The sequence below is a fragment of the Ailuropoda melanoleuca genome, chromosome 4 (assembly GCF_002007445.2).
Source record: "Ailuropoda melanoleuca isolate Jingjing chromosome 4, ASM200744v2, whole genome shotgun sequence".
Classification (NCBI taxonomy): Eukaryota; Metazoa; Chordata; class Mammalia; order Carnivora; family Ursidae; genus Ailuropoda; species Ailuropoda melanoleuca.
In genome coordinates, this window is record NC_048221.1 from 37,630,108 (window position 1) to 37,648,084 (window position 17,977).

General features: G+C 42.7%; 1 protein-coding gene across 1 annotated transcript in view; it reads right to left on the reverse strand.

Moving 5' to 3' along the window:
- Positions 1–17,977, reverse strand: part of EIF4E3 (eukaryotic translation initiation factor 4E family member 3) — a 41,952-nt gene that overhangs the window by 2,507 nt on the left and 21,468 nt on the right. The window contains exons 4-7 of the mRNA XM_019794573.2: positions 11,918–12,012; positions 10,355–10,415; positions 7,658–7,724; positions 3,862–4,017 (exon numbers count right to left, since the gene is read on the reverse strand). Of these exons, the coding sequence (XP_019650132.2) occupies positions 3,862–4,017; positions 7,658–7,724; positions 10,355–10,415; positions 11,918–12,012 (379 nt within the window). The remainder of the gene's footprint in view (positions 1–3,861; positions 4,018–7,657; positions 7,725–10,354; positions 10,416–11,917; positions 12,013–17,977) is intronic.

A 17,977-nucleotide genomic window follows, 5' to 3' on the forward strand; every position in this document is an offset into this window, starting at 1 on the left:
TGTGGGAAATGAAATTTCATAAAACGGATGGCTCTTTTATTTTTTCATCATGTTTAAAAAAAATTTTTTTTCCAGTCCTGTTGTCTGGCTTGCAAAATCATGAATTACAGTTAGGGACCCTAGAATAAAAAAATTGCGCTATCAAAAATATCTTTCAAAGACTTAAAATTTTATAAAGTAGAAGCGGGAAATGAGACATTCATAATATGTATAACATTTTCTCCAAGGCAAAAAAGGTCAAGGGTGAAAGTCCACTTCCTGGAATCTGACTAACCATCATCGTGACGCTAGGGCAGATCCTCTTCTCTGGAGGGGAAAAGTCGCTGGGGCTTGGGTCTGATAAAGCTGAAGGCAACTCAGAACTTCCTACACCCTCCCCCCATGGGCAGTGAATGATGTCCTAGGAAGGCACGGATGGGCTGGCCCATTTCACCTGTCAAGCCCCTCCCATTTCTGTTTTTAATAGAGACTAAATACTTCAGACTAGTGTCTGAAGGGGTGACTTCGGTGGGCAAAGGGACCATTTCCCCTTCATCCTGGATGTTTGCCCCAACCTGTTCTTCACTTGGATAAAATCCTGGGGGAAGCATACCTACAGCTCCCAGGGTTACCATGAGTTGGTTCAATTCCTAAGGAGAGCCTACAATCCAAAATGATTTAACTGAATGCTTCTCATATGTAGAACTTTACAAATACTTAACTTTTTTTTTTCTCTTTAAAACAGATTTTTAGGGCTGGTACCGAAGCAAGCATGCTCTGTTCTGCAGTAAAATATACAGTGCTGCAGGGTCAAGTGGGGGAGGCCCAGACGTCTTAGCGACGCTGGGCTCCAAGGGATAAATCAAGAGATAGGGACTGTCTGGAGATTGTCATTACTCTGAATGTGAGGGACAGGCTGCGGCGGTCATGGCTGAGATCCTGAAGTCCTGTCACTGAGGGGCTATGGAACTAGCAAAATAGAACATTCAGAACTGGGGGAGTCCTGTGAGACAGAAGTTCTTCCAGCCTTGGGTGAGCCTTGGTGGAAAGAGAATATAGAATTCTCGAAACCAGGAGTCCAGAGAACTTGCTCCCGAAAGGGGCAGAGAGTAGATATTTTACGCTCTGCAGGCCACACGGTCTCTGTCCCAGTGATGAACTCTGCCACCGTTAGCACGAACGCAGCCACACACGGTATGTGCACAAACGGGCACCACTGGTGCCGATACACTTTATCTATATATGGACACGGAAATTTGAATTTCATACAATTTTCATGTGTTACAAAATGTCGTTCCTCCCTTGATTTTTTCCAACCACTTAAAAATGTGAAAACCTTTCTTAGCAGCAGCCCTACCAAAGAAGGCAAGGAGGGGGCAGATTTGGCAAAAGGTTCACAGTGTGCCAACCTCTGCTCTAAGTAATTCTCCCATCAGAAAAGATGTCATTCAGCTGCTCTGAAGAACGTAACGAATGGGTGTGGGGGGAAGGGTAGCACTGCGGGGGGGAAGGGTCTCTGTACATTGTGAGTGTCTCTGTCAAATAATTAATCTTCATCCAAATCCTGTATAACTTAACAACAGCCCACTCCTCCTGTCCCCTGCTGGGGGCCTTGACCGAATACGCTTGGGCTCTTTCTACGTGGAAAATCCACCGTGTCACCTGGCTTCTGCACCCTTGTGAATACTTACACCAGGATCCTATTAACAAGACAGAACAAAAGCATGGAGTTGGCCATTTCTAACTTAGCTCACCCTACAACTGTTCTTCATCATGCTGTGAGTAAGCTTTCTGCCCACACCTCATTTTCCCAAATCAATTCTGCAGCACGTGGTGTATAATAATCCTACTGAGTAAAGGACTGCCTGCTTTATATAAAATAAAGAGAATTGCTTGTTTTTTCCAATTCAAATTTTTATTTGAATAATCTTTGAGTCTTTAAAATGTTAATTTATGCCATTAAAATATGGATTTCTACGGAGACCCTAGCCAGTTCTGCATTACTCACAAACTTCACAATGGCATCTATCTTTAGGGCATCTATTCAGCTTGATTCAACCGGCCAGGTTGCAACTTCTGCCCCTTATTTGGCGCGCCCTCCCCCATCCCCCCCAAGCCATCACAACAACTAAGCAGTGACTCATCCTTGTTCAGTCTTACCTGATTATTACCACTGCCCTAACAAGGAGCCTAACCACTCTGTGGCTTAATTTTCTAGTGAAATACTCCTATCATCTTGGACCTGCTGCTAACCATGTTACTTGGAAATTTAATCAGAGAATTTTGAAGTGGAAGGAACCTTGGAGATCATTTAAGACCAACCTCCTCAATATTTTGATGAGAAAGTAAAAGGATGAGAAGCTGTGACCTGCGCGAGGTCACACAGTGGAAGGGCAACAAAAATTCAGAGTGCCTGACTTGATGATTCCAAATTGCTTCTCTCCTCTTTGGAGTCAAACGTGGAGCTGGTTCAAAGGGGGTAAAGAATGCTGTAGCCCCATTCATAAATGGCCATCAAACACTCTTCCCTCCAGAGAGTTAGTCTTGTGAAGTAGAAAAACAAGAAAAGACCCTGGGTGACCTTTCAATTAATATCTGGGTTGAAAATACAATTAATGTTCCCCAAGGACTGAAAATTGCATCTCCAAATGTGCAATTTCCACACTGCGCAGCCCAGAATCAACTTCTGCAGGGCCATCTTTCTGTCTCTTGTATTTAAACTCTCATTTAAGATTCAGAAGCTAAGCACTTGCTGAATATCTGCAGAGAACATATCAGTCTCATTGCTTAAAATCTAAATCATTTGGCCTGTGATTTTATGATTCCTTCGAGGGAGGCCTTTGTTTTAATAACCTCTATCATAGCAAGACAATCCCAAAAGAACATTTGATTTTTTTTTCCTCCTTTTCGGCAAGGGGCTGGGAAAAGTGAAATAATAATGGAGCGTATTTCAACAAGACTAAGATGCACTCCCCTCCCCACCTGGGAAGACCCCTGGAATCAATAATACATCATAGCTTAATTGGGAACCTTTAATTTTTCTTTCTTTGTAATTGTAAAATAATACTTATCATCAAAGGCATCTTAGAGTCAATGAAATACTACACAGTTAAAAGAAATTGGGTTATTGGCTCTTGGAATGGTTTGGGAAATAGGAATTTATCAGATGTGTATGTGGGGCTGTCAATACTTTTCTTGAACTCACTGTTGAAAGTGTAACCTGCAGTTGATCTACCAAACATTGGTTTAATAGCACTAAGCTGTTTTCATTATGAAAAAGATGGCTTTTTCAAAAGAGCACACAAAGCAATGAACATGAATCATGATGGAAACAATGGGTCCACACACCTATTCATACTGTTAACATTTCACCACTGTGCGTGAATTCTCTTTCGTTCTGTGTCACGGTCTTCCGTAATGAGGAAGTATTAGCATTTCAGTAGAACATTCAATCACCCCTACGCTCAGAACAAGTTCCTCCACAAATACAGATGTTATACATTATAAATTCCTGTTTATGAAGGGATGATTGAATATCTACCTGCCAGCTCATATAATAACATTTTTGTTATTGTTGCTTCAAATAGAAGGTAATTTTTTTTTCTGAGAATGACAAATTTAAGATCAGATTTAAATTTTTGAAATAACAAGCACAATACATATCACCTTTTCTGATCCATGTGTTTAGGTGACAATAAAATCTCAATTTCTTGAGACTGACCTTTTTTTTTTTTAAACACTTATGTGTATTTTAGTGAATTACTTTCTGGATTATATAGAATTTTGAGTGATTCTGCCTTCACCCCATTTGCAACATAGTCTCTATCTTTAAAAGTAATGATAGAATAAGCTAGAAAGAAATAACCAAAATAAAGCACTTACGTTTATAAAATACTGCTTTAAAAGATATGTGGGGCAGAAGTTCATAGATCTTTTCTAACACGGTCGCTTCACCCACTAAAGAGGCGTTTACATTCCAGACTTGGACGACATCTTCCCGGTCCCGAACGCTGACACTGACTCCTATGACTTCGTCATCTGAGGGGAAAGCAGGGAAGAGAGAAATGAGTGATACTTCCAAGTCTGTCTGCATTGCTTTTTAAGCACTTATCGTCTTAGCTGTAAATTATGGATAAGATAATAAAAAGAAAGTGGCACAAGAGAACATGTAATAAATACCGTTTCTAAGGGGAACCGCTGGACAGAAAGCAAGCTAGTGGACAAAAGCTGCAACAGGCACATCACATTTACCCAGGGACTTAGATAAACATCATGTTCCAGCCAAACGAATTTTCCAGATAAGTAATTTATCCTTTTTAACATGTTACCAAAGCTTTTTGACTTATTTCTTAGTCTGTTTTGATGAGACTTTTTCTAAAATGGGTTGCATAATGCTCTGTCCTCTGAAAGCCAAGTGAACTCAAATGAACTTTTCCTCGAGGCTTGACTGTCTTTGTTAAGAACAGCAAGTATTTCTCCTGACTTCCTGCCAAGTGTTCAGGGATCGTGGGGTGGTTAGTGCTATTCGCCCCAATACTAACTGGACCCAGACTGTGTGCTCTAAGAAGTTCATTCCGTTTTTGTGTGGTTTGCTTGTCTGCTCCTTCCCTTTTCATTCTTTCTGCTCTCCAGTGCTTCTCTCTGGCCATTCCCCTCCAGGTTTTGGCATTTCGAACTTTGGGCTAGAGAACTGGTGACCATCTGTCAGCACCGTATATAAAGGGAGAGTAAATATCTTCTGAGTGTGGCTCTGCTATTCTAGGACTTCTGTGAATGGACATTAAACATTCATTGATACTGATGAATGTAGGTCTTTTATTTATTTTTAACTAAATTCTGAGTTGGGGGCCACTCTGTAGATATTTGAGAATGGTGGCTAGATATGAAGGCTCTGTACCGTCATATGCTTCCTTGCACCCACTTAGTGTATGTTAATTTGTGGCAAAATGACGGGAATAAAGGGTTCTGACTCCTGGTTTACGTGCTCATGTCATATTAATGAGACAGGGTCAGCTCTCTGTATTTGCATGCTCAGCATCTATACATAAAGTGCGAAAGAAGAGCATTATCAAAATTAGGGAATTTTGCTTTAGTTAATATGCTTTGTCTAATTTGCCTAATTTGCTCTAAATCTGTACATCTGAATATTTATACCATCAATTTGTCCAATTGTCTTCTGGGGGTTAAAACATTCTAGTATTCTTTTTTTTTTTTTTAAAGACTTTATTTACTTATTTGACAGAGAGAGAGACCACCAGTGAGAGAGGGAACACAAGCAGGGGGAGTGGGAGAGGAAGAAGCAGGCTCCCAGCAGAGGAGCCTGATGCGGGGCTCGATCCCATAACGCCAGGGTCATGCCCTGAGCCAAAGGCAGACGCTTAAGGACTGAGCCACCCAGGCGCCCCTAAAACATTCTAGTATTCTGGTACAATCTAAAAAAGGGCACATCTAATTTACTAAAGGAATTCATCTTTAGTAAAATAATTCCTTTGTTTCCTCCTTCCTTCCTTCCTTCCCCTCCTTCATTCCCACCCTCCCTCCCTTCTTTCCTTCTAAATGTGTATGACTTGACACTAAATGATGCCATTTACATCAACGTTTGAAAACAGGCAAAATCGGCTTATGGCATCAGAAGCCAGATTGGTGGCCACCTTTGGAGGAAGGGAGGGCAAGGAGGGATTCTGGGGGGTGAGTAACATTCTGCTTGCTCCCTGATCTGGATGTAATTATGGGGATCTGTTGACTCTGACTATTTATCAAGCAGTACACGTCATGACAATTTGTGTACTTTTCAGTATATATGTCACATTTAAATCAAAATTTCCAAAAAATAAATAGGACCTGGTCCCGGCCATCCCTTAGCCAAGAGAAAAACTTTGTTGCGTCAAAAATTTGTTTTAGTTCAGGTTTCTTATTTTTGAATTTACACCTTCAATGGACACTTGCTCCAGCTCACTACCAGAACTTCTTTGTGAGCGGAAAATCAGCAAGTGAAGAGGGAAGCCCCGCACATTCCATTTTCATTACCATTTTCAAGAATGGCCATGAAGACACTAGGTCAGCCTTTTAATGAAAAACATCAGCATTCTCCGGTCTTTGGGGATGGCCCATTTCTACACTATTGGCCAGAGGGTGCTGTAATTGAAGGCTGCTGGATGTGCTGAGCCGTCAGGATTTCAGTTTGGCTTGGCTTTTGGTAACTAGGTGGCTCCTCCTGGCATAGCACTTTCAGAAGCGGCGTGGTAAAAGGCTGCAACTCTTATGCAAAGGCAGATCCGTCAGCAATCATGTAATATTCGTAAGTAGAATCGACCAGCAAAACCCTAATTATTTTAGGGTGCTGGCAGCATATGAGCTAGGAGGAGCCACTGTTTAGGGAAGGGGGAAGTGAGGCCCAGAGAGACTGGCTGACTTGCTTCAGGTGGCAGAGCGGGGGCAATGGAAGAGCTAATGCTTAACAGACAGTTAATGGTGCACTGGTTTCCTAAGTCAACCTCGGAACAACAGGCCTTCTTTACTCAATCGTGCCTGTTTATTATTACTTAGACTATTTTCCCTGGTTCTGGAAACAGGAATAATTCGCACAGGAAACTTCCTCTCCCAGGGATTTATGTGTTTATAATTATACCTAGGACACATTTTTGGCTCCATATTGTGAAGTTGCTGACTATTCTCTGTTAAAACAGAAGGAATCTGTACTTTTTAGACAATTTCATCGTAACCCAGGTTTTGTCTTAAGGGAACGAAAGCTGGTGTAATAAGGAAGCAAAACAAAAGGAGAATTATGGAAACACTAGTAGGTGAATTTGAAGCTTGCCATGGCAGTGACTCGGCCTGGGGGAGAGGGGGAAGATAGCACCATCGAAGACATCTGGGGACTCATTAATCAGTACTAATTAGCTAAGGAGAAAAATGTTTAACTGAAAGCTGAACAGGTAAAGTGTTATTCTAAATGTTACATCAGAAGCCTTCTGAAGGAACTAGCCAGGAAGAAAACAAAACGTTAAATAAGCAATTCAATTCTTCTCCTCTTTGAGTGGTTTCATGATAGAAACAAAGCAAAATAAAAATGGACTTACGGAGGCTCTGAGAAATTCACTCAGTATTTGAAAATGCCTGAGGACCCTTCTGTTTGAGCTTCAGTTGTGGGGTTATAAGTCCTAATGGGGAGTACATCCCCGCCGAGCCTCTGTAAGTGTCTTTGAGCAGGGGCCCAACAGCGGGACAGGAGTAAGGGAGAAAAACTAGGGGGTACAGAAGGGACTGTGCTTCCTAGCCCCACACTCCACTAGACACCACGTACCCCTCTGGAAGAACTGGAATGAGCAACCGACCCCAAACTGTATTAAGAACGAACCGATACCAAATTTTCTTTTCTTTTCTTTTTGCCCATTGATTTTGGACAGATGTTCGTGGATACTATTAAGATGTTACGTGGGGAAAAATATATGCACATATACATATGTACATACATATAACACACATAAATATGTACGTGTACATACACATATGACACAAAATGCCATAACCACATGAAAAAAACCCTATAACTTCACAGTTACCGAGTAAAGAACTTTGAAACATGTCAAAAGTCAAACACACAGAAACAAACGTGTCCAAGTGACAAGCACAAGCCAAGCACACACGAGCAGGTGACCGACGGCGTGGGCTTCTTTACCTGCAGCGGCACAGTCTGTGAACTGTTCCCCGATTGTCGCTAACAACAACTCTTTCCAAACTGTGGACTGGCATGGGAAAAGAATAAAAAACAGCAAACGAAACCAAAAAAATTAAAAAAAACAAAAAACCAAAAAAAAAAAAAAACAAAAAAAGCAAAAACAAAAAAAACAAAACAAAAAACCAATAACAACACATACATTTTTAGACAAGTATCTTCAGGAGCTAAACAAGTCACATTTTCTTCAGCTTCACATGCACTGTTCATGCCCGTTATTTGGAGCCCACAGACATCCCCAGATCACAGGTGTCAACACTCACAATAGTGGCATATACTGTATTGTTTTACAAGTACCTTTACACAGATAGATACGAGAGATTCAAAGTCATAAACTTTGTGTCTATAAAACTTTGTGTCCAAAGCCACAGAGCCTATCTCTAGTGAAACCCTGATGAAGTTGAAAAAGAATGGGTGGGTAATGCTTTCAAATGACTTATAATGTGTCCAATTCCTTTAGCTTTCACTGATTCAAAATGTATCAACATTTTATAGTTGAATTTTATTAGTAAAATCCTTCTCTCCCAAACCCTCCCTGCCGTTTTTCTTGCAGTTTATGAGGTACTTAAAAGGTTACCACAGTGATGAGCACTTAAGGAAATTTCTGGTTTAGTAAATACTAGAGACTTGCAAATTTCCATCCACCAGAGACAGACTGTTTATGTTAAGGGGGAGAACGTGCTGTGTGTATGCATGCATGCGTCTCTCTGGAAAAATCAGTACATGTTCCCATCCACCTTCTGCAAGTGAGAAACCTGGAGTCCCTTCTACCCAAGATCTACTAAGGCCATCCAGTCCACAGCCAGCACGCACTCACGGGTAGCTGGAGGCCTAAAATTTCTTCCAATTATTCCCCCTTGAAAAGTTCTTAGTCCCATTTATCTTCTTTGCCAGAGTTCACAGGCCCTGAACTCTCCCAGAACTGGGTGTGAATCCTGCCAGGCTGCTTAGTCTGTGAGCAGACAGGTTATCAACCCCTGGGCGTGTTTCAGTTTCCTCAGGCCAGCAGGGAATAACAAGGGGCTGACCTCCCAGGGTTGTTGTGACCATGAAATTAGTCAACAAGGGCATTCAAAGGGTTTAGCATTGTGACTGCAGCAAAAAATGCTAACATTTAAGATCCATTCCATAAATAGCTTGCATGTTTGCTCTATGCCAGGTGCTTGCTACATATTAACTATTAATAATTGTGTTTATTACTATGTTCTAATAAACTGAAAGCAGCCTAGCTGAATTTTTAACCAAGATGATAGCAGTTAAGCACCGTGACCTTTCACTCTCAAGGAGGATTTTATTTTCCCTTTTCTAGATGCTCCCTTTGGCTCTGCTGGTCTCCCTTCTGGAAATCACCCTCCCCATTCTCTATGTCCCACCTGCGGTGCCTTACACTGTTCATGATGAAGCTGAGGGCGTTGCAAGGAAGTGAGGGGAAAGGGGAAGTTCCCTCCCCCATCGTGACATCAGACGAGGTTGGCCCACCAGACTCCCACTCCTCCACAACTGACAGTGAATGAAGAGGACACTTGGACAGATGTGAATGTGCTATTATTTGTGACTGCAGATGGCTAAGGAGAGAAAGGGCAATGTGCCCGTCAGCTACTGCTCCCCAAAAGCTGACATCACAATTGTTTCTAAACCAGAACTCAAAGTCTGGTGTGAGTCAATAAAGCACATGAAAAGGAAATCGTCCTCTCACTGAAATTAAAAACAACTTACGTTCTCTCCTTTTAAAGGGGGGCAGGAGGAGCTTCGCAGGCCTTGCCTGGTTGTTGGCCCCCCTGACATTTTTTATGAAAGCCAAATAACAGGCAAATCCTGGAGCTATGCATCTTGATGACAGTCTGCATCATTAACAAATAAATCTGGTCACATCTTTAGGTTTTGTACTTATAGGGAAATGACTCAAACCTATGGGTCTCTGGAGACACTGTAATTCTTTGAGCTTATCCACATGAAAGAAACCATGAAAAGGTGACTTGGGTAGCTTCTGCCCTTTCATCCATTTTCAAAGAAGCGTTTTGGTTTCCCAAAGCTTAAGAATGGGTTTGAATGTTCACTTTTAGTCAGTATGATAAATTTGAGCCTATTCTAGAAAATCTTGGCTCCTGAGGCTTGGCCACTAGAAACCAGTTGTCTCAGCAGATCATCCTACCAAACAGGTTCTCGCCAGTCCCACAGGGAGGCTGGGCAGGGCCTCACACCAAACGCCCCCAACTGGTAAGATGCATGGCCTTCCACGCATCCCCTGTCCCCGCACCAAGTTCAGTGGAGTAAGGGCAAGCCTTTGATGGGCAGGAAATCTGCTTCTCACTATGTATACCAATTTCCACAAGTTAGTCATGGCTGGTGAGGAAATGACTGCCATCACCAGCCTTTCTGTAAAGTTTAGAAGTGCGTAGCTCTTCAGAATTTACGATATAGTCCCACTGCTGCATCATTTCTATAGAGAAACACCATACCACATTTTCAAGGTGCCACTATGAGCTGGAAAATCACGAAGGTCAGAACAGATGTTCTCACCCCCAGTCCTGTTCTGAGACGACCAAGTGGACTGCCTAAAAAGCGTGAGATGGTCACCATATGCAGTCAACAACAGCCCCAAACTTAGCCAGCTCTAGAAGGGGACCAGAACAAACCTACCGTGCTGTCCTTGGGGACTTTCATCTTCCATACGCCTCCCTTTGCATTACTCTCCTCTTCCCTGGATAGAGACCGATGTTTAAAATTATACTCAAGGATTAAGTAATTCTACATGCATTTAGTTTAACCACAGATGGCATTAAAAACAACAAACAATGGAGCATTCTTCAATAAACTCTCCCTCAGCCCTTTTACTGGAAAAGGAAGCAGAGGAAAGAAAAAGAAATGGGGTGGAGATGGGGAAGGAAGAAAGTGGGATTCAGTGGCCACAATGGCAGGGGTGGCAATGGGTGACCAGCTTCTCACCCTGAAGGAGGTGATGAGAGGTTCCCTGTGCTATCTGGGGATGGACAAATTAATACAAGTACTTTATATGTGTGAAGGTCTTTATGTTTCAGTACCACATTCATGGCATTGCCTCGTCTGATTCCTGTATCAACCTCTCACTGTATGCCTAATAGGAGACTCGGCCCCTGTGGTGGGCATACGCCGTGTTTTCCTGTTCAGTATATGCTTGCTCGTCTGGTAAAAGTAACCCAATTTCCCTATTTGTCCCCTACTTTTATGTTGGACCCATTCCAACAGGGTTGACACTGCATCCTAGCCTCAAAGATGGGCTTATGACCCAGGTTTGCCTATGAAAATACTGCCTCTTTCTAGTCCTTGTGAGTGGCCAGAGATGTAAAGGGCCCATGGTGGGCCAATGACAGCCAGCCCTGGCATCTCATGCGGTCTGGTGAAGGTTGACAGTGATACACTTGTAGGGTGTAAGACTGCAGCTCATGAGAGCCATTCTGCCACCACGAATGGGAGAACCTGTCAGAAAAACTACACCAACTCAGAGGCAAGAAACCTAATCTGATAGACAGCATCAGATTCCTAATAACATTTGAGCACTCAGGTATGGCAGAAATCAGCCTTAGCAGTGGACATCGCAGTTACTTAGAACAGTTGAGGGACACGATATAAGAATTTATTACTAATTGGGACTCCAGCCTAAGCAAACAGACTCATTGCCCACCATGCTGATCACTACACCAAGCTATTTAAAGAAGGATCCCTTCCTCTAGACCCCGGGCTGTGCCATGACCTGTCTCCCACACTTTCTATGGGTTCCAGGTGAGAGGTGTGTCTGAGGTTCAACGGTCCAGCAGACGTGGATACCCCCTCTGTTCCTCTCATCTCCCACCAGCCTAGATGCTTCTACACTCCACTGTCTAGGTCATTATCGTGCAAATGAAAGAACAAACCAAAATGCAGCACCACCCCATACAAAAAGCTGCATCATAACTTTGGCGTGCGAACAATGACCCATTTTTGGTGAGACCACAATGGGGTGTTCAGTGGGGAACACTGAGAAACCTACTCATCACCGTGGAGCCCGGGGTGAAAGGGAAAGTGGGCAGCGGCTTCCTTCATAATTAAGTAAGAGCTAAAATTACTTTCCATCATTACCAGGAGAAAATGACTTTGGCATTCCAATTTGGCATGACGTAAATATTTTATGAGGTTCACAACCATTTGCCTCCCACCTTAACCTCAAATTACAAGTGAGACACTTACCAAAGTGGTCGCCTCTCTCCTCTCATTAAATGATAACTACATCTCAAAGGCAGGCTAGTCACAGGAGGGATGTTATTGTACACACTCCAGAATATCTTCAAAAGAAAAACACTTTGTTTAATATACCCAGTATTGATTTACTATGCTACTAGATTATAAAATTAATGCATTAAAAAAAAATCAGTTCTCATTAAGTCCTATCCATTCGAAATAGATTTTCTTTTCAGTGATCTTTCCAGTTTTCTGCAAGAAAATGTAACACAGCACTCAAGAACGCTCCCTGCTGATGTTGGGCCAAGTTCTATCTTTCACAGGAAGCTATGGTTATGAAGCAAACCTCCCTATGCAATGTTTCTCTGTGTAAAACCGGGCAAGGACCTTGCTATTGACTTTTCCGGCAGGTGGATGGCATCTAATACAGACCGAAGTGCTGAATATATGTAATGAACCTTGTTTCCTTATAACACAGACTGCCTTCTTTCTAACCTCAGAAGGAGACTGTTCCACTTTGGATTAGGGGATGGCTTACGGAGGAGGAGGCAAAGAGAGATCCCCTTATGCACTCTCTCCTTTCCTTTCCCCTCCTAGAAGGAACACGGAACAGCTCAGTTACTAAAGCAACAAGTTGCCCAAAGTGTAGGTCTGCATGTGTGTGTCCTCCCCAAATTCATATACTGAAACCCTAACATCCAACATGGTGGTACTAGGAGGTGGGATCTTTGGGAGGTAATCAGGTCATAAGGATAGAGCCCCCACGATGAGATTAGTGTCCCGACAAGAAAAGAAAGAGAACAAGCCCTCTTTCCCTCTCTGATGTGAGGAGATAACAAGAACATAGCTCTCTGTCTATAAACCAGGAAGATGACCTGTACCAGAGTCCAACCATGCAAGCACCCTGACCTTGGACTTCTAGCCTCCAGAACTGCAAGTAATCAATATCTATTGTTTAAGCCCCCACCCTGTCTACAGCATTCTGGTACAGCAACTGAGGCTAACTCAGACACAGGGTGGCTGGTGGACAAAAACAGATTATATAAAAATAAGAGAATAAGAGTAACAGTAGTGAGAGTGGTTAATAACAGTGGCTTTGGGGGCGCCTGGGTGGCACAGCGGTTAAGCGTCTGCATTCAGCTCAGGGCGTGATCCCTGCGTTATGGGATCGAGCCACACATCAGGCTTTTCTGCTATGAGCCTGCTTCTTCCTCTCCCACTCCCCCTGCTTATGTTCCGTCTCTTGCTGGCTGTCTCTATCTCTGTCGAATAAATAAACAAAATCTTTTAAAAAAAAAAATAACAGTGGCTTTGGTCTATGAACTTTTACACGTGCATGTCATCTATCTTACCGACAACCTCACTGGGGGTACAGTCATTATGCTTATTTTATACATAAGGAATGCAGTCACAGACACTAATCTGTCGAAGAGTCAGTGTTTGGTATGACTACTAGGATTAGGACAAGGTTTGGCTTTACAAATAAGAAAGCCCTTCCCAGAGTGTTTGGAATGGGCCATCGTACCACTACATTCTGAACTCTATGCACAGAATTACTACACAAGCAAGAAATACCACTCTGTGCGGTAGGGTAAGTAAAGGGTGTCTGGCTGGGTCTACTAGCAGATCTGAGGAAAACAGCACAAGCAGCAGAACAACTAGAAAAATAAATCCTAGGGCCTCTGCAAGGGAGTAGCATCAGTGGAATGAAATTTCAATGTACGCTGAATGATAATCCTTAGCAGTTGTTTGAGCCTGTGTGGTGTAAAAATTAAAGCCCGATTAATTGCCAGGAAAGCAACAATGAAATGTAAGATAAAACTGAAATCGGAAAACCACCTGACAGTAGACTGATCAAGAATACCTTGATCCCTGATATTAAAGGGGCACCACATATGGAATAGCTGAAAATAGGTTAGTAGTAACAGCAGGTCCTCAAAGAGGTGTGTCTGTCCTTATGGAGGTATTTACCCAATAAATGGTTTGCCATCAGTGCAAATGATAACATGACTCCAGCATTGGTCTGTGGTTTAAGTGTGAACAGACAGAGGTGGGATCTGAAGCCAAACGGTTGGATTCCAAAATGTGTGCTCTTAACCACTATGCTATTTCCTTTGAAAATATTACTATATGTTTTAGGCCTGTCTTTCTCCAATTCAGAAGCCATGGACCGGGTCAAGAAGTCACAGAATGCGGGATGCCTGCTAAAGATGTCTTCCTGCCAGGAGATGCTCTTCACCACATTGAATACAGTGCTTAGCTCCAGTCTGGGACTTCCGTGATAACATGGCAGTGACCTGTGTAGGATTTACAGATAAAACTATGCTAGCTCTAACTAAAAGGACTGTGGTGCTGTTAAACGTCAAGCCTTCTAATGGGGCACGCAAAGCAGAGCACCTGCCCTCACTCCCCCTCCCTGCCAAAGTTCTCGGATCCTGGCATTTCACCGAGCGTCTGAGCACCTTAAAAAGAACAACACAATGCTTCTCCTTGTCCAAAAAGAAAACACTCTAAGGATGATCGTGCTAAGGTTTGTAGCCTTAACGGCTTCTCTTGAAAATAAACAGACAACTGACTTTTTCAGTCTTGCCAAATCTGACAGGAGGAGAACGCAGCCCAAGAAGATACAGCAAGAGACTGAATTCTGACTTAAGTACTTAGTGAAGCACATCTTTACACATTGGTGCATGAACACAAAACAGGAGCGAAATATCTGGGGACGCCACTGAAAAGAGCCCCATTTAAAAAGTATGTAGCCCTAAAGCAGTCTGTTCCCTTGTTGCAAACCTCATCCAATACGTGGAATATTTGTTAAATTGGTTATCCGTGGTAAACTACAGTTCAGAAGCAGAGAATCCTCCTTGCGACAGAACATCAGAAGGTCTATATAGGGTGCCTGGGGGGCTCAGTCGGTTAAGCGTCTGCCTTCTACTCAGGTTATGATCCTGGAGCCCCGGGATCGAGTCCCACATCAGGCTCCCTGCCTCGTGGGGAGTCTGCTTCTCCCTCTGACCCTCCCTGCTTTCGTGCTCTCTCTTAAATAAATAAATAAAATCTTAAAAAAAGAAAAAAAAAAGGAAGGCCTATATAGTAGCTTAATGCTGTCAGATGCCTATGTCATTCCCCTCACCGTGTAGGAATTTTATTATCTCCCATCATCATAAGAAGGGTGAGTACAGTACAATAAGGTATTCTGAGAGAGAGAGAGACCACATTCACCTAACTTTTATTACAGTATGTAGTTATAATTGTTGTATTTTATTATTACTTATTGTTGTTAATCTCTTACTGTGCCTAGTTTATAAATTAAACTTTATCCTAAGTCTGTATGTGCAGGAAAAAACCCTGCTATGTATGGGCTTCAGTACTATGCAGTATGTCAGGCATCCACGGGGGGTCTTGGAATGCACCCCTGCTGGATACGGGGGAATGACTATATACATGATGGTGAAACAGCCTGAGGAAGCATCACACAGCTCCTGAGATCCTCCTCTTACTCTGCGAAAATAAAACGGCTATTTCACTGGAAGCTTGAAAACTCATGATCATATTCTCTGTAACACATTGTTATTTTTGTTGAAATACCTAAATTTTACTATAGCTAGGAACTTGCAAATAGATTTCAAAAGCCTAATGGCTTTTGTAATTACTTCTTAGAATTCTTATAATTAATTCAAAGTGGCCTGCAAACAGTGGATTGGAGTAAAAATAAACACAACGTTGATAAATCATGGCTAAGTGCTTTTTTCAAAAGCCTGAATGATGCCCCTTGGACGAGGAAAGGTATAAAAGTCAGGCATCATTCATTTGGGCAACATTTGCAGGCACCAGTTATGAGCATGCACTGTGATGAGCTCTTGGGGGAACGGCACTGAATGTATGAGGGCCAGCCTTGCCCATGGAGTCCATGCCTTGGTGGGTAAGTTCTCAAGCATCATTCTGGCACCCTCCCTGAAGAATGGAGGCAGGGAGGATGGTTGTCCAGTGGAGTCGTAAGTCCAACCAAGTCTACCTGGATTTAGGACCAAGGTTCTCAGGATCACCTTCACAGCTCACGGAGCCCTTGCAACCTAATTTCCTCCTCTACATATCAGGTAGATAGAGCTTTTGCATTGGATAATTTAATGATTAAAGGTGAGGTGAGAGTTTTGATATGCCTCAAGTAAGGAAGCAAAGTGTGATTAGACTCACTAGACAGTGTGACCATTTGATAAATCCCTAATCTACTAGTTTTGATTGGAGCAATTATGCCCCATCTATCATCTATCTGCCAAATAGATAATCATTCATTACCAGAAAAACTGACAAATTTCCTTCTCAATTTTCTACTGGAATGTTCTGAAGAAATGAGAAAGAGAACATACTTGAAATTACGAGCAAAGAAAAAAATGCTGTGTTGTGCCAGACAGGCAAGTGTAAAATAAAACAAAAATACCCAGCAAACATCCCCCTCCCCCCACCAAAAAAACCCCCACCAAAATCCAGAATTTCTTCTGAGGGTCATAGCATATGAAGCAAGAGAGTGTTTTTTAAATAATAAGCAAATATTTCCATTCAATAGGAATGGATTTCTAGTTGTCTGGAGCTTGCTTCCCACCAACTGAATCAATGATATTTGTGCAGAGGACAGAAAGAACCCAGAACAAACAAGGCAACAAGGAAAGAACTTAAAGGATGTTTTTAACAGAGAGCAGACACAGTAGGCTGAAAGCAAAGTGCTTCTGATCTGCAAAAGCTGGGCACTTGAGAGAGCAATGGGTTTTGTTTTGAATTCCAAAACGGCCTGACTTAAAGAGAGAACCAAAGTTTGGAGGACTGGTCATCACATAGATAAAATAAAGGACAGGGTATTCGGGCAATGTCTCATCACACAGGAAGTCACTGAATAAATCACAAAGTCTGAATTGGGGAGCTAAGTGGGATTCATACTCTGAGTGGAGAGAGCCCACAGAAAAGCCTGGGGAAACACATCAGAGCGATGTGCACCCCGCTTCATGCAAAAGGCCCACTGGTATATGTTTCTTTATTAATGTTAATACTTCGAAGTGCACAGGGGCTTCAGAAAATGGCAGTGAAAGCCCAAGAAAGTGGCTGGACTCAGAAACTAATATACCATTATAACAAAGACTGATAAACTGTGAAACATGAATGGATAAAGGAAAAGGGGTTTGGGGCCCCTTACAGGTGGTCCACTGGGGGAGGTGACTGGGACATATACGGTAGAAACGGTTGTGGAGTAAGGTTTGCTATGCAGACTCAAGCGACAAGGAAGGAGGCTACCTTTACAGACGGAAGTTTATGCCACCCTTAAAAGGGAAATTTATGCCTGACGTTAGGCAGACAGGAAAGCAGAGGGCTCCTCCCTTGTCTGCTGTTTCTCAACTGCCTTCGGCTTCACAGAATTCTTATGCTAACGTGGCATTTTTGGGGGTGGCGTATTCTGATCCCCTTCAGAGACCAAGTTTTACATTTGAAATGACTAAATTACTTTTACTGTGCAAGATTTCATTTCCCCCTTTAGCCCCCACCCACACAGTGGCCCCCGGTGCCAGCAAGCCACCAGAGACAGAGGATCATGGGTAACCTGACTGCAGTTCTATTTCCGCACAAATGGGCTGTGACTATAAATGCTGATCTCATTATACACATGCTGAATTAATTAAATGATAACCCTGTCTTACTCGAAATTAAGTCTGTGTTCGACAGACCTATGTGGTAGACCAGGCTGTAGGTCCTTCTGTCTGTCTCTTCAATACGGTGTGTCTCTCTTTCTTGCCTCAGTCCCCTCCCTTCACCCAAATGGTTCATTCCAGGTCATTCTATTGCAGGATGCCACCCACTGTGGGCTGCCCGTCTGTGTTCAAAATTTGAATCAATCTTCACATCATCCTTCAGTACCAGTACTGACCTGTAAGCCTGACGACAGCCCTCACTCCACAGTGATTTGGAAGGCAATCTGTCGTCCTAACTAACGATCTACAACAGCACAACGACTTCACACCTTCTGATGAAGGATGATGTCTTGACATCACCAGCAGTACACAGGTACAGAAGGAACATTCTCTTAAT